This window comes from Crocodylus siamensis, chromosome 1 (assembly GCF_052110815.1).
Source record: "Crocodylus siamensis isolate JL-2025a chromosome 1, ASM5211081v1, whole genome shotgun sequence".
NCBI lineage: Eukaryota > Metazoa > Chordata > Crocodylia > Crocodylidae > Crocodylus > Crocodylus siamensis.
This window is the reverse complement of record NC_143395.1, coordinates 233,177,879-233,194,798: the sequence shown is the minus strand read 5'-3', so window position 1 is coordinate 233,194,798 and position 16,920 is coordinate 233,177,879. Positions and strand designations below refer to the sequence as shown.

Here is a 16,920-nt window from a genome sequence, read left to right as displayed (position 1 = left end):
CTGGCCCTTCCAGGGGGTGGAGACTCCAACCTGCAGCCACAGCTGGATTGCAGGTTCTGGCCCACATGGGCAAAAGGCTGTGAACACCTGTTGTAGGGCATCCCTTTAGCTGAAGTGACAGATCTGTAATGTGGGCAGGAAGGTTCTGGCCTGCTGCCCCATGTAGGTGTCAACATGGTGCTACGTGATGGAATTTACACAGGGGGAGGTCTTTTTTTTAACTTGGGAATTTATATGCACATGCACACACACACTAAAATCACAATACAGAAGTTGCCTGTGCAACCTTAATTTGGCCCCTTTGTCCATGGTGATAATGTTCAATTATATGATTGCATACTGTTTCACATGTAAAGATACCTTTGCTCTGGGGATGACTCAGGGCTGTGTGCTGGAGGATGTTATTGGCTATTGTGCTGTTACAGTAAACAGTGAAGTGAAAACAAAATATAAAATAGCTGCTCATTAAGAAAGCACTGTTATTGTATGCACTGAATAACACTAGGTGGGTCCTGTGGAAATAGTCTGTGATCATGTAAGTGAGGTCTATCAAAACATATATGTGTGAGGGAACTGAATAAAGGTTGTATAGACAGCTTTGGTTTGGGCATTTTGTAATTTTTAGTGTTTGACTTTGCAACCTTAACATTCTCTTAAAATAGGTTTTGCAATGTGTAATTTATAGACTGGCTATATTCTGTACTCTTTAAAAATAACAATTTAGGGGTGTTGGCTTTGTGGTAAAATGAAAGTACAGCCTTGTGTTGAGCATAATTTGGAAAACTTGGTTACTCTCTACTATTGTAGATAGATGAGACCATATTCTCCAATCGTCTTTACGCTGATCTGTAAACAGCACTCAGGTTTGCTTATTTGCTTGCTATTGTAAACACATCGATGATTACACAGATAGCTGACTGTTTGTTTTAATTGATGATTCTTGAATAATTGATTAACTGGCAGGTCTCTGCAGCAGGGGGATTACCGTATTTATTTTAATTAACTAATTGCACAAGCACAATTTCTGCAGTTAGCACAAGGAATCTACTGTGGAGATGTCGGTAAGATTGCTGGTGCTGCTACAGACCTGATGCAGAATTGCCACTAACAGAGGCCTCAACATTTGGTACAATTACTATGTTGCCTAACCTTTTCTTCACCTGCTGTTGGGATCCATCAGTAGCCTTTGCATGATGTAAACATCAAAGGGATAGAGATACTATTTAGTTTTGTATCCAGTTTATAGCTAGAATTAATGGCATAGAACTAAGTAGTTCAGATGGGATGCCAAGAAAAAAGTTTTCTTATGGCAAAGTCTGCTAAGTTACAGGATGTTCTAAGGGAAGTGGTAGAAATTGAATCACTTTGATCTTTTTAAATTATCCCAACAAAAAGCTAAAATATATTTCCTGACAGTCTTCCTTTGTTTAGTGGGTTAGACTAGATTACCTAATAAGTCCTTTTTACAACTCTAACTTTTGTAGTGCTTGCGATGGCATAATCTGGTCTTCACCGTGGAGAAAGCCTAGATACTTGAATAGTAAATAAATAAATAAACCAAACTCCCCCCCAAAAAAACAACAACAACAACAAAACAAACCATCAGCAGCTGTGCATATATGATCTTTAGTGAGAGACTGATAATGATATAGATAACTAAATAGTAAGATTTGAATTATGAATACAAGTGAATTGATGGAATTTACATGAGTCTGACAAGAGTGGAAGACTAGAGTTTCAAATGAGTGACCAGCTCCTTGGGCGTCAGTCCCACTCAGCATTATTAGCACTGTGTTTAGAATGAGGTTCCCTGTTTACGTAAGGCTCAGCCAAGATGATGCTTGCCAAGACACAGATGCAGAGAATGATACACTCTTATCATGCTTTTATGTTCTTTTCTCAGCCAAAATAATTAAACACAAGACCATTTTTCACCCCCTCCTCACGTTTTAGTTGTTTGCAAGTTTACTTTCTGGGCTAGATTATAGCCTTTTTTTTTAATGCCGTGGCATACAATGTGAAACTTGTCAAGCATTATGGTAAATAAATAATTAATACCACATGTATGTGATAAGTGAGAGAGGAGAAGAAAACAATGCCACACAGTACACACACCAGTACAACTTCTGAAATTGCTACATTGACCTGTGGCATGATTTGTTTGTTTTCCCAGGTTTTATGCCAATTCAAATATTGGTATAGTTGCTATTTCTTTTTTTCAGTTTTTGGGGTTTCATTATGTAATTACAGTTTTGAATGTTGCACAATTTTACATTCATAAAGAATAAATATATTACCACTGAAAGTGAAACCGTCATTCTTCCCCTTCGCATGCTCATGTAATCCTAAATTATTTGTAACATACTCTCAAATAATGCAGCATAATTTCTCTGTCTCATCCTTAAATTTATTTTAAGAGTGTAAATGCCAAGGTTAGAAGGCATAGGTAGCTAGAGTGGGGCCTAAAGCTAGCATGCTAATCTGAAGGCAGTTTAATTTAGGAAGGGAAAACTTGGGCTGAATCTCACGTGATGCTTCTTGGCAGTAAAGTTTTGTTAGATGACTGGGTCTTAAACCTAGACTGGAAGACCAACTAAACCATATTAGAAGCATGCTTGTGCTGGCGGGGAAAGGAGCTGGATGACCCAATGAGCCTTATCCAAGACCTGAGGTAGTCTAACAGAGGTTGGAAGCTGTAGATACTGTGGATGTACCAAGTGTATTTAACCCCCCAGTGTGTTCACTGAATAGATGTACACAGAGAATACACTGGGGGGTTGAATGTTGCAGTTACCAAAATATGATATATTAAACTATGTCCAGAGAATTAAACTATGTTCCCAAACCATAGCAGGTTTTTGTTTTTTGTTGAAGGCTGTAGGGCAGTGTCAAAACTTGAATAGGAGTTTTGCCTAACAGTCTAACTCCATCCTCTTCATGTAGAAGGGTAGCAACCACCCTTCAGGTAGTTAAAAGCTGCTATCAAATCCCCCACTCCATTTTCTCTTCCGTAAGACCAGAAATAAAGCTGTTCCTTTTCCTATCGCTTCTCCTCTCCAAGATCTAATATTGTCTGTCTTTTTCTCTTCCTGTTCTCTCTTTCCTTGGACATCAGGTTCTCCCCACTTCCTTGAGATTTCCTTGTCCCCTTAGGTCTTCTCTTAATCACTTGATGCCTGTCCATTCTGTTTTCTCTGCATTGTCCCCTCACTCAAGTTACAGAGGTGTAACAGGGCAGCTCTGCACCCTGGGCAATTTTGGCATGCACAGCAGTGCTGGCTGCTGCACTGCAGGTGGAGGTAGCCAGCTACCAGCTGTGGCAGTAGCCTTAAAAGCTGTGCACAGTGCTGGTGTCCCAGTTGCCCTCCTCATCCTCCAGGTAAGCTACTGCTTTTTTTTTATTCCTCTGGAGATTCTCTCCCCAGCTCCATCTTTGAAGTACCCTTCTCAACCACCTTCTCTTAAGAATTAAGTCTGTTCAGCTTTTGACCTCTTACGTTCTCTTTCCCATAAGTTGTCTGTCTTCCCCCTAGGGGCTCTCGGGCTCTTGCTGTCACCCTGCACCTCTTGCAACCCCTCCATCCACTCCATTAGATCCTTAAAATGAAGTCCTGCTGACCCTTTGAGATGGAAGTAGAACTCATCTCTTCCTACCTGTAATATTGACCCCCTGCCATGCAGCATAACTGTGTGTAACCTTGATCCATGTCATGTTACTGGGCCCAAGAAATAAGACCAGTTTCTTATTCCCACTATTGAATATATTAACTTAGTGCATTGTATGAGAAAGGGACCAAATTTCTTGCCAAACCAGAGCAAGTGACACCACACATGATGTCTTTCATTCATTCTGGAAGAGAAATTAGCACAGAAATGGAAATGGAGGAAGTGGTTATAGATCTTCCAGATTTTCCTGAAAGCAGATGATCGTGTCATGACAACCTAAATACTGCATTGTTTTGTTTTGTTTTTTACAGTAGGGGAGATGGTAGAAATCCCTTACTTGGGGCATTTAGTAAATTGTTCATGTGCAATTCCACATGGTGCTGGAGTATGGTGAACAACAAATACAAAGTTATGTAGTAGTGGGAGTGCTTGGGGCTTGGTCACCTTTTATCTTCCACAGCTAGGAATAATCGGTTAGAAAGGTTCTAGTTTATCCAAGACATTTTAGGAATGGTGGCTGATTTAAGTGACTAACGCACAGCTGTTTTATTTCATTAAGGATTTGCAGCACCTGCAGCAGCTCCAGCAGCAGAATCTCAACCTGCAACAGTTTGTGTTGGTGCATCCAACAACCAACTTGCAGCCAGCACAGTTCATCATCTCACAAACACCGCAGGGGCAGCAGGGTGAGTGAGACCTTCCTGAGAGAAATATATATGAAACTGGGGTCAATAAGAGTAGCATTGGGGTACTTTTTGTATTTTTTCCCAGTATTGGTTGATAACTGTTTCGTGAAAATGGAGGGGTGGGAAAGAAAGGGAGGACGTGAGGCTGATCCTTTTAAGGGCTTTGCTGTTCAACCTCAACTGTTCCAGAGAGGCTTCTCTAGGAGAATAAGACCATTTGCTAGAAACCAAGCCATCCAAACATAAAGGTAGTCTGAGCTCAGTCAGAGAGAGCACAGAGAGAATCTGATGGAAAAAGACAACTGACAACTCTCTGGAGCTTATAAACCCAAAACAGAAGAGGGCCCTGCACGTGAACCCATGGACTTTGCAGCCAGAAGTGCTGGAGAGTCCATAAGATAGGCAGAAATTCATGAAGAAGGTCAGATAAATGATTCAGGAGACTTTCATGTCTAGCTGGGTGCTGAAATTCATTATAAGCTGAAAGAGTGAATTGAGCAGAGGAAGGGAGCTGGAAAGTTTGAGGAAGCTTTTAGGTTAATAAACCATATCCAGAAAGGGAAATGATGTTGCAAAAGCACCAGATATGTTTAATTGATGCAAGATGGAAGGTAAATCTGAGAATGGATAGTCCCAAAGCCAGAACAGGCAAGCCCTGCTAATAGGGGCACTTCCAGGAAGCCATAATATAGAAATTAAATTACATAATTCTTCTGTCCTGGTTGTAGACCTGTTCATAGATGCTCTCCAGGATGTTCTGGATACATATAGTATCCATGTGCGTCAAACTCCATTGGGTTTCAGCAGGCTCGAGCAGTAATCTCTGGCTGTCATCTGAGGCACAGGCTTTATCTGTTCTGCTTATGGGAGTGGGGCCCACAGGCCTACTGTCCCAGGCTGCAGGAACCATGCTAAACCTTATGCCCAACTGTCTCTCTGTCCTTTGAAATTCCATCCTTGGGGCATACTCCTGTTAATATTTTTCAACTCTTCAGAAATATGATAACTGAAGCAAGTAACACAGGAAATTTGCAAAGGAATTCCTAACCTGAAGAAGGGCACTTGAGGTCCAATAGCTTGTCCAGCAGCTCTTCCAGCTATACAGTTGTTCTAGTAAAAGATAGCACAAAAAGCCTCGCCTCTCACAGGAATTCTTAAACTGATCACATTTTAGTCCTAACCAGTGGCTCTCAACTGGGGTGCCTCCACACCTCTTCGCCAGACTGAGGACCTCCTGGTGAAGAATGGACTGGGGATGGGGAGGGGTTTGCCCTGCTATTCCCTCTACGCTACTCCTGGAGACCAGGAATAATTTCCTGTAAAAACTCTTTTTCCAGTGCTCTTCCAACTTTTAGAGCTCTTCAGGATTTGATTCATCCTTTGGGGGATCCCAGGTCCTCTCTTGGACTCCCATTCCCTTAGGATAAGTCTTCTCTTAGAGTGTTTTCTATGTTCAGCAGTGAGCTCTCCTCTGCTGCTCAGACCCAACAGTCAGTAGATTCCTTTTACTGGAACATCATTCAGAGTCTTTGTTTTTTCAAAAGGCAGGTCTTTTACCTTGTTTCTTTATCCCTTTTTTGCTGCGGGTGTGCTGGTGTCCCACTTCCTTCTCCTGAATTTTCTGGGTAGATTTAGGCCACAAACATGCATTTATTTGGAAATTTCTGAGAAATTTCCACCACTAGAAATCTTTTCAGGAACCTGTACCCACCTCTTCCCCTTCAGCAGACCAGGGTGACCCCAGTTGCAGGAGCATCAGCTGCTTTTCTCCTCCAGTCCCTGGAGGGAATAGAATGGCAGGGAAAGACTCCTGCACACTTTCACCAGATCAGAGGCTCCTAGTCTGGGGAACAGAAGAGCAGCAGACTCCTCTACTCTGACCTGGTCTCCAGGAGTAGCATAGAGGGAATAGCAGGGCAAACCCCTCCCCATCCCCAGTCCATTCCTCACCAGGAGGTCCTTAGTCTGGCGAAGAGGTGTGGAGGAGCAATGCCGTGCTGCTCCACTTCTTAACCAGACCAAACCGGGAGGGAAATGGAGCAGCATGCAGGTGTTCATTCATGCAAGAGAAAAATCTCTCACAGCGGAGATCTTCCAGGTGTTAACCTAAAAGATCTTTCTCCCAGAGGGGTCAGGTTTCCTCTGAGAGAACTTGAATGAGCACTAATATATTCCTAGTTTCAAACTGAGACCATGCTAATTTTCCAAGTACAAGTGTAATGCCTGTATCGTGGTCCTCATTTTCCACTTAGTCTGCAGCCCTTCCCTTACTCTAGTTCCCCATTCAAATGGGAGAAACTTAGAGAAGTTAACATCATCCATTTGTTCCTGTTCTGGGAAATCTGTTATACCTACCCTGGTGGCATATGGTTGATTCAGTATTCACTAAAGTATGTAGTAATGCAGCAGTTTCATGAACTCTTTTGGAATTCTTCAGGTTCACAAAGATAAATTTCCCAAACTGTTGCACCTCAAAACTTCCAGAATCTTGTTCAGGGAAGCCTCAGAATTCCAGACAATCTACTTATTTTAAGACCAGAAACCCCCTGGTAAGAAGTTTTGAAGACCATTACTATTTATGTAGACCTATAGTCTGCAACCTGTCTCTCATAGGAGATAGTTTAACTACTGCTATGGGGCTAAGATGGTTCACAAATTAAGAAGGTATTTAAGAAAACTTGTCGGTTCTAAAAATGTGAAAGAGTTGTGAATTGTTTGAAAGATGGAAAAGAAAATGGGCAAATGGCAAAACATACATTTAAGCATCTGAAGTGGAATTTCTACCAGAAGAGAATTTGATAATACCTTTTGCATGGCTATATTCTGAAAATATGTTACTTTTTTATATAAACTACTCATCTGCAGTTAACAACAACTTAAATATGACATTATGTGTAGAAACGTTGCGTTTTGACTGTTCACTTGCTACCTGGACAACCAGATGTCTTTAGGAATGTAGAAGGATGTCTATTCTTTAGTCAGACCTTCAGCCATTAGAAAGTAACAAAATTACAAACTGAAATGCTTGAACAAGTCTGATTTTCTTCCATGAGTAGTCAGTGGTGAAGTAATATGTATGTCTTTTGCTAGGTTGGATTTTCTGGGTTGTTCTAATCTTATTGCTTTATCAGTAAATTTCCTACTACAAAATTAAAGTTACTCTGAACTTGCTAACCTGGAGCTGATTCACAGCATTCTTAAAAGCAACTCCAGTGGATAACCCTTCATCACCTGGAGTGGTACTTAGATATTGCAGTGGCATACACCTTGGAAATAACTTGATATGCGTAGATTTTCTTGATCCAACAGGAACTATTGGAAAATCTTGACACTGAATTCTGGGGATTATTTGCAGATGCTGTCTGATTTCTTTAGGGGAACCTTGATGCAGTTTGTTGTGTTTATATATAAATGTATGTTTGTGTGTATATGCATATAGGCTTTTAATAACCACAGGATAATTTTAAAGTTTTATAAAACACTATTCTAGTCTCGAGGCGGGGGAAAGCGCTTTATAAACTCTATCAACATATAAACTTTGCCAATATATGGCTATCATGTAACCGCCTGTGAAGATGAGCAGGACAGCCATTTCATGTTGTTGACACTATAAAAATCTCACAGGATGGAAAGTGAAAAATAATTTTGCTGGATAAAAATACAGGGAATCTGGGGATATCAGCAGAAACATTACCCTTGAAAAATATGGATTCTTAGCTTTATCTGTTCAGGTTGAATCTCAGGACCTGATCTTTCCAAGGCTTGGATTTTCTGAAATCTTTTGGAAGTCCATCTGTGAAGTTGTAGGCTTTGTATTCCGAGAGTTTTCTGCAACATAATCACAGCATATGAGAAGTTTTCTATATAACATTTTCACCATGTGTTTTTAAAGTAATGCAGTTCCATGCTTATCTTTTTGGTTATTCAGTGGCTTATATGTAGGCTTGGCAGGATTCGATTTTTATCAATAAACATTGATAAATATAGATTTCACCTGACACTCCAAAACAGACAGAAAAATATTTCCATTGGTACCCACTAAATGGAAGTTATTTGTCTGTATAATTGTTTATCATTACTTCAAGTATGTTGGTAGGACAATGTGATGGAATTTTGCACTCTTTGAACTGTTTCTGTTCTATGTATAATAGGTGTTAGTCTCTAAAATTATCAATACACATTGCCTTTCACTATTATTAAAATTATCTTGAAAAATATTGCCCATCATGATGAAAAGCATTGATTTTTGTATTAAAGTTTCACTGGGTTTACAGTAATCGTCTAAACAAAAGCAGAAAATTGTACTGCCTTTTCATGTGATAGGATTTGAACTAACCCCACAAACAGGTCTTCAAGATGTAGGAGATATGCATCATCACATAAGAGAGACTACTTGCTTTTGGACAGAACATGTTTGTTGTGTTGGTAGTGTGGCTGATATACCTGCATGTCATAAGCAAATGGAGAGAGCACAGTAGTGGTAAACCTTAATCCTTCTGTCTCAAGTAACCATTACTTATTTCCAAAGATCCCTTTCATTTATTCCCCAGTGTCTAATCTCTCTCTTGTATAAAGTAATTGAGAAGATGATGGCAGGCCAACTCCAGTATCATCCTCAATCAGTGTTCTGGATCCTTTCCAGTTGTTGTATAGACCTAGAGAAAGCACAGAGGCTGCCCCTGTGTAATTAAAAAAAAAAAAAAATTCTTTAGGAGAGTGGATGGAGGCTAAACACCAATACTGATACTACTTTATCTATTGATCTTGAGTACCATCAGTCAAGTAGTGCTGCTACCCCACCAACAAAGCATTGTAGGAGTAAATGAAAGCATGTCAGTCTCTTCTCTTTTTTTTTTCTCTCAGAGACATCAAGGTTATGAAGAGTAGCTGCTGCTCTTCTCTTAATGCATGTGTCTGCAGTGTTCCATGGGGTTCAAGCAGTGAATACACTATAGACTTAGAGCCATCAATATGCAGATATGGTACCCAGCTCTTCCTCTTCAGGAGGTTCTTTTAATGCAGTATGTTTATTGACTCAGTTTCTGAATGAAGTGAGACCCTGAATAAAAATGAGCTAGTTCAAGCTCATTATGAGCAAGGTGGAAGAGGTGTTAAATGGAAAAAGGAAATACTTGGAAGAAGTGGCTTAAATGGTGAGCCTCTCGTCACTAAAGATATCCATCCTCGAATGGTTGGTTGATGCTTAAGAGAGAACTTAATGCCAAGCTCCTGTTGAAATCCTCCAAGCATCCCAAATGCAACAACAAAAAGGTAGAACATCGCCTTTCATTTTAGGTTGGTAGTGAATCTGCACTTTTACATGGATCATTGGGATTTAGTTTCCTATCAGAGTGCAGTTTTGTCAGCTTCAGGCTAGCTTGTTGTAACATGTTCTACCCACACTTGGTCTGGAAAGGCTCCTGGGAACTGCAGAAGGTGTAGTGGTGTTGACATCATGATCTCTGCCTTACTGTGTAGAGCCAAGGCATGGTCAGCATATAGAGAGAGACCTTAAGTAACTGGAGAAGGTATCATCAATGTGGCCTGTGGAAGAATCTTTGAATCCAGTGAGAAGAGAGACACGCCAACATTGGCATCCTCTTACAAGCAAGCCCCACAAGCATGGAGGTGATGATTATCCAACACTAGACTCAGAGCAAGTTTTATTGTCCCAGCTCAGTCGAGGTGTACGCCCAAGACGAAGACAGAGAAAATGCTTCAAGGACATTCTGAAAGTCAACTTGAAAAAATACAATATTGACATCAACTCTTGGGAGGCTATTGACCACAACTGCCCCAAATGGAGGAAGAGTCTGCTGCAAGGATCTGAGTACTTCAAAACCTCACAATGACAACAGAAGATGGAACAGCAGAAACAGAGTGTTGTGAGCCAAATAAAAAATCCAGAGCCACCCACTCTATAAGGAAACATGTGCCTGAGTTGTATCTGAACCTGTCTATCCCAGATTTGGCTTTGTCGGCCATTGTAGGACCCACAGATAAGAGACTCATGGAAGATGAGCATTCTCAACTGTGAAGGATTGCCAGTGAAACGGTTTTATGGGAACACATTAGATCAGTACTCTGCTTTCAGATGTCGATTCCCAGGAAGATTCCAAGTAAGGTTTAAGGCCTTGGCCCCCATCTTGAAAGACCTCAATGGATTAGGACCCACTTATACCAGAGGCAACTACATATTTCTCGCATCATCTGAGCTCACCCAAGATTCTCAAATGACAGAGTTACCACATATACAGAGTGATGGAGCACCCGTTATTTCCACCCGAGGCATTTTCCAATTAATCATTCTGTGAGTCAGTCTGATAGTTCTGTCCTGCACTCCTGACCTCTGTGATATGACCACTAGAAGATGAGCAGCTTTTGTAGAGGAAAGGAGTTCTTCCTTTTCCAATGGAAAATATTCCTCTGTTGGGAGATCACTTAGAGAGATGAATTATGTGTTGCGCTTCTAGGTTGATTTTTCTTTTTAAATTATGCAATGAAAAACTGTACTAAAATGTTTTTCATTTTTCTTCTGCTAATTTTAGAGGGTAACAACTGAGTCCTAGATCATTCCTTGGGGATTGTTAGCTGGCAAGGAGAGTGTTTGCCTTGGGCCATTAATTCATACCAGTCATTAAGTGTTCCAGGAAATTTTCTGAGTTAATACATGAATTTGTTTTAACTTTTTCTTTTTAAAATGAGATATACATGGAATCACCTTCTTCTCTTGCTTATACTCTTACCTTCCCAAGCACAGTCATTCTTTTTGAGCCTCACAAACATGATGTGTTTTCTATTACAATTATAGTAGTAGTAATACTATTGTGCTGTTAACACCTGAGGCAGGAGCTAATAGAAATGCTTTATGGCAGTGGTACAGTATTTAATTTTAAGTGAAAACCCAAAGATTGCTAATGATGTGTCTGCAAATTTTCATTTGCTGTTCTTTTGGGAGTTCCCTGCTGTTTCTACTTATATGCTATCCAAACCACAGAAAAGTTTGAAATGCCAAAAATGACAGCAGTTATATAAAAAGAGCATTATATATATACAGTGCCCCCTAAAAGATTAAATAAATTACATGTTCAAATTAGCTGACTGGAAACTCATGTGGATGCAAAAGACAAACCATCCACAAGTGCATTTAATCCCTTCAGTGTCATTCACTTGCCAGAATGTAGCATTAGTAGGAATACCAGTATTTTGTGTACCACTATCTTTCATAAAAGAATCCCTGTGTTTCATAAAAGTTATTTTATTTTAGTTTCAGTATATAACTTGAGGCTCTGGACACATACTTCAGATGAAAACCCAGTGCAAACAAACAGTAGAATACAAGCAAGTAATCACATCCCAGACCCCACCAAATAAACTAACTAGTCATGGAAAACAAAACTTCTAGACAACCAGAAACACTAAATCCTGAAAGCTTTCCAAAATTAACAAAGAGGTATATTTCAGAGTCAAAATGCTCTGCTAGTAACGCGTTTGCTTGAATCAAAGGTGCCCTAACTCTTGCATCTCTAATTAGAAATAAGACAGTATCTCACAGAAGAAGGAAAGTGCTTGTTACTTCAGTTAAAAGGTAAGAGTCCCAGTGAGGTCCTGCTGATGGGTCCTTCTGTATCAGTGCATCCAGGTTGTTTCTGAGCATGTCCAGGTTCTTCACACTAAGCCCTGTGAATGATGTTTGTGCAGTAGCTAGGCATCCATTGAGTAGTGCAAGTTCTGGACAAGCTTATTCTGCTTTTCTCAGTACAGGACTACTTTGTTGGACAGGACCTTTTATGGAGTCCCTAGAAAGTCATCCAGTAAACAACCAGCCTAAAGTGCCACAGATTATGGCTGCTGCTTTTTAAAATCCAAGAACCCCTCAGTACTTTTTTTAGTGTTTTACAAGTCAAGATGGAAACCTATGAGCTGCTAACATGGATCCTAGAGTACTGTGGTAGTTTTTGTGGCAAGGTGACAAGCAGACTGCCGTTTTCTTCTGCTTCTATTTCTGAATTGTTTTTAGGTGTAGTTTCATAGAGAACTCAGTCTCATCATCTAGTGGGAGGATCATTACTTCATTCTTTTTCAGAGCATCTTTCAACAACCTCTGATCTCTGCTAGATACTGAGAGAGATGGACAAAAATGTTTCAGTGGACAAATTCAGTACAAAAAACATGGGCATTTGTATCATGCTCAGACGCTTCAGTTTGTCTTCTACATGAATCCTTCTAAAATGTGCATGTGAGGAAAAATAGAACCTATTAAACTCTGCTGTGCTGAAAGTTTAAGGCAGAAGGGATGTTGCCCAAAGCTCTAATCCCTGGGATTTCTCTGAGAGAAAAGAACAAAAGTGCCAAAGGACAGCACCACCTACACCTGCAGAGATCACCAAATGAGTCAACACCTCGTGATCAGTGATGTTAAAGGCAGATAAGGAATCTGATAATGCCAGCATAAAAATCTCATCTTTATCCAGCTTCAGTTAGGTCACCAAAGAGGCCCAGGCTTTCTTAGTAACCACTTAGAATTCATTATTAAATGGCTGTTCAGTAATTTACTGATTAAATTTGGGCTCGTTCTGTCAGATTGCTAGTGGAGAGCTATCGGCATCATAAAAACCATCACTACAAATTAGCACTAGTTTGACACAGGATGCCATGGATGAAGTAGACCAGAGAGGCTAAATACGCACTTTCTGTGGTCCTTCAGAGGCAAAGTTGAAGCACATTGAGGGATATAGGGGAAGGTTTTACTGCTACTGTGTATTCTGTAACTTTTCTCTGCTTTAAACACCTGGCTTTATTCTCCACAACTGTAAATCCTAAGGACCAGATCTTATTTTACCTATTAGGTATGTGAGTGTGATCCTGTGCCATCCTGCTTGAGTCCCTGAAAAGCAGTTGATGCAAAAAGTAGATGAGTCGTCCTCCTACATGCTACTTCTGTGATTATTCCTAAAAAACAAATGTGTTTAATGTTTTAATCGGAGGCTGTAGCTGAGTGGCACCATGTTGGTACCTAACAGGTGAGAGGATACAGCCATGGATGCTTTATCAGCACCAAATTTAATGTGTCAAAACTTTCTGAATTTTTTTTCATTATTCTGAAGTTAAAAAGCACTGGGTGCTAATAACATGCTAATTAAAAGAACAAAAACACTGCATCTCGATAGTTCAGTAATAACACCAATCATTTCACTGTTGGACAAAGTGACACAAGGGTGAGAAACCAAAAAGCTTTAATCGCCCAGATACAGTATTATTTTACTCCTTTTGTACTGAAAAGGTTTTTAGTTCTTGGAAATTAAAACCAACCTTTGGCTAACTCCTTCCACAAAAACAGTTATGAGCACATATGTACCTGTGTGTTAGATGCCAACTCTCTCACCTGAAGTGTGCAGGGTAATTTTCTCTGGCCTTTGTTTTATAGGACCTAAGACTCTTCCATTTCCTGAAATATTTCATAGAGTGCAAATTGCTGCCTGCAAGGAGAAATACCTTCTGAGCTGGCTGCATCATGGGACAGATCCCGTTTTTTGAGTTACATTTTAGTGCTTACAGTTGGCTGTAATTTGTTGACTTGGAACCAGTACTGATGTCATTGTGCCTGACTGCTCTTTGTATGCCTCTCCTTTTTCATTAGATGGGGTTCCAAGCTGTATTCCCTTTAAAATGTATCTTTTATCATGTAACACCTAAACAATTTTTAGTACCTTTTCTAAAACGTCATCTAATTTTTCTAAAGTTTCCTGTGCTGATTTTAAAAAAAAAAAAAAAAAGAGGAGAAACAAGAAAAAGGGTATCTAGATGTGTTTCTCCTTGTGTCTGTCATACTGCTTTACTCTGCTGAAGCCACTTACCTTCTCTGGGTGGAGGGGTGATGAGGAAGGGACAGTCTGACAATTGAAATTCCATTTGGAAAGTATAACATTTAATGATCGTCAGTTATTTGAATTTATTTTTACTTGGCCATTTAACCCTTGGCCACTTAGCTACTTAGGTACTGAATTGGAAAGAAGCAGCAAAGACATACCCTCAAAGGCTGTAAGTTGGAAGAATAATAAATAATTCCTACTTATAATATAGGCACTGCCTCAGGCATCTTGTACTGTGTCCCAGGCTCTGTGCCACAATCTGATTCTCCCCTTCCCCCATTCTTAGAGAAATTCAGGAAAATGTGGACTGAGAAGATGCTAAAGATGCTCAACCAAAGAAGAGAACAGAAGCTGAAACCTGCGCCTCTCTCCCCCCAACTTCTCATCAATTTTACTTAATTGGCTACTGCTTCATAAAGCCACCTTTTTCAAAGGGTTTGAAATAATTTTCCAAATCACCATCCTCTCTTTCCAGGTCTCCTGCAAGCGCAGAATCTCTTAACGCAACTACCTCAGCAAAGCCAAGCCAACCTCCTGCAGTCTCAGCCAAGCATCACCCTTGCCTCGCAGGTCAGTCTTCCCTTTCTGCAGCTTGTCAGCAGTTCTTTGGGGGCCTTAAACTAATGCATGTGAAGAAGGGTACCTAGATGTTAGCTGCATAGTAAATGTTGTGACCTGTTTTACAGGTTTTTAGCTTTCTAGATGATTACATTATATTGGTAGTAGCAGGTACTGTTATAGCTGCTTAACAGTTTCCATTCAAATTAACTCCATTTTTATTCACTTATAATTTCCCAATCTTTATTCTTTTGGTTGAAAATTTCCATGATTTAGTCTCTTTCTGAAAGTGGAAGATTTTGGTAGTTTGAGTTGGTTTTGAACACAAGCAGGGGGGGTAGGATAATACGTTCCTATTTAGAGCCATCTTTTTTTAGCGATGTATCTATTACTTTTAAAAATTGAATTGCTTAAATATTAAATACTGCTAAATATTGCTTAAATATTCAATTAAGAAAATGATAACAATTTTGATTAAGCGTTCAGAATTTAACGCCACTTCTTAAGTTTGCAGTGTACCTGCAACTCTGCTTCTGCATGTTTGTATGTTTGTTTGTTTTTATAATAATCTCTAACCATGTAACTGTGCTGTTTCTCAAATACAACGTAACATACAATATTGTTTTGCTAACATGGATATGCTTCTAGTATTTTCAGCATCATATGGATATACTAGACTCTGAATCAAAATCCTGTGAAAAATACATAATAAATTGTACTCTTACCATTTATGCTTCCCATATACAATCTAGGATAGTTGAATTAACTTTGTAGTTTACAGCTCGGTTATCGATTAGCTACCCATTCTCTACTAAAACAGAACTTAGAGGGAGAACAACTGAAGTTATAAAAAATGAAGTTCAGTAAAGATACACTGCCATAATTATGAGATATAGTTGAATGTAAGATTAAAACATTATAGTACCTGACACATTTACAAGTTTGTGGAAAATATTCCATGTAGGCATGTTATATTTCAAACAATAGAATTTCAGGACTGTCAGCCAAATCCTACCTCTTACCATCTGTTCTACACTGCAGAAAAGTGGTAACACTTAAGCAAGCCAGCTTAAAGAGCTAGATGGAGATTCAGTTTTGTAGGCGAAATGGAGTCTCTGTTGTTGTGGAGTCATCGTCTAGGGGCCATTACAAGTCACTGCAATGTAGAACAGAGGTGGCCAGTGTGTGGCACATTTGCCATAAGTGGTTTATGGTAGATTAGGGAGGGAACAGGCAGCACAGTGGCAAATAGGGCTGGAAGGAAAAAACAGCAGCAGCTGGGGCAGGGAGCAGAAGGAAGAATCACAAACCAGACAGGGGTAAGGGATTGCAGTGACACTCATGGAGGCTGCAGGGCTAATTTGTGGTAAACCTTCCAAAAAAGTTTGCCTCTTCTGCTGGTTCAGAATAGCTAAAAACAGCTCTGAGTTGTGTTGGATGTATGAGCAGTCTCAATGCTAGACAAAGGGCTTAAAACAAGTATAAAGGCACCTCCTGTCTCAGCAGCATTAAGCAAAATGCAGCCATTGGAAAGGATTCGTTTTTGCCTCATAACAATTTGCCTCCCTGCAAGGAGGAAGCTTTGCAATCAGATGTCAAAAAATTGCAGTATTCAGACAAAATGTGATAACCTGAACTGCGCTAACCCTGAGGTTCTCTTAACGTGTTTTATTTACATGGATCCTCATCTGAGAGTGTATCTACAGTGCACTTCTTAGATTCTAACCATATCACTTACTATCTTTGGACTAGTGGTTAAGTATAGAAAACTTCCTGCTGATTACTGGAAGTTATACGGTTACACTGCAGAGTCAAAAACCTTTTTCAGTCAGTTACAGTTCCTCACGTTTTGATGTCGTTGTCATTACACTCCTTGTTGTCAGTCTCAACATAGGGGCCAAGGAGAGTGAAGTAATGCCTCCCTCATAAATGATCCTGTCAGGTCAAGGTTGATTCATGCTCATGAACAGCAATAGACCAACTTGCCTTGATGCCTGTGCTGTATCCTTCCTGAGGATGAATGAGAGAGTCGAGTTTGTAGGGTAGTTATCTGGCACCTTGTGCTAACAGCAAATTTAATTTTAAAATACAGAAAAGTGGATAAGTGCCAAACTCTGAAAAGAAAGTAAACCTGAACC

General features: G+C 39.9%; 1 protein-coding gene across 6 annotated transcripts in view; it reads left to right on the top strand.

Moving 5' to 3' along the window:
- POU2F1 (POU class 2 homeobox 1) overlaps window positions 1–16,920 on the top strand; it is a 154,788-nt gene that overhangs the window by 105,802 nt on the left and 32,066 nt on the right. For all 6 annotated transcript variants that reach the window (XM_090059137.1, XM_090059101.1, XM_090059128.1 and 3 more), the window contains 2 exons: window positions 4,226–4,352; window positions 14,700–14,794. In XM_090059137.1, the coding sequence (XP_089915263.1) occupies window positions 4,226–4,352; window positions 14,700–14,794 (222 nt within the window). The remainder of the gene's footprint in view (window positions 1–4,225; window positions 4,353–14,699; window positions 14,795–16,920) is intronic.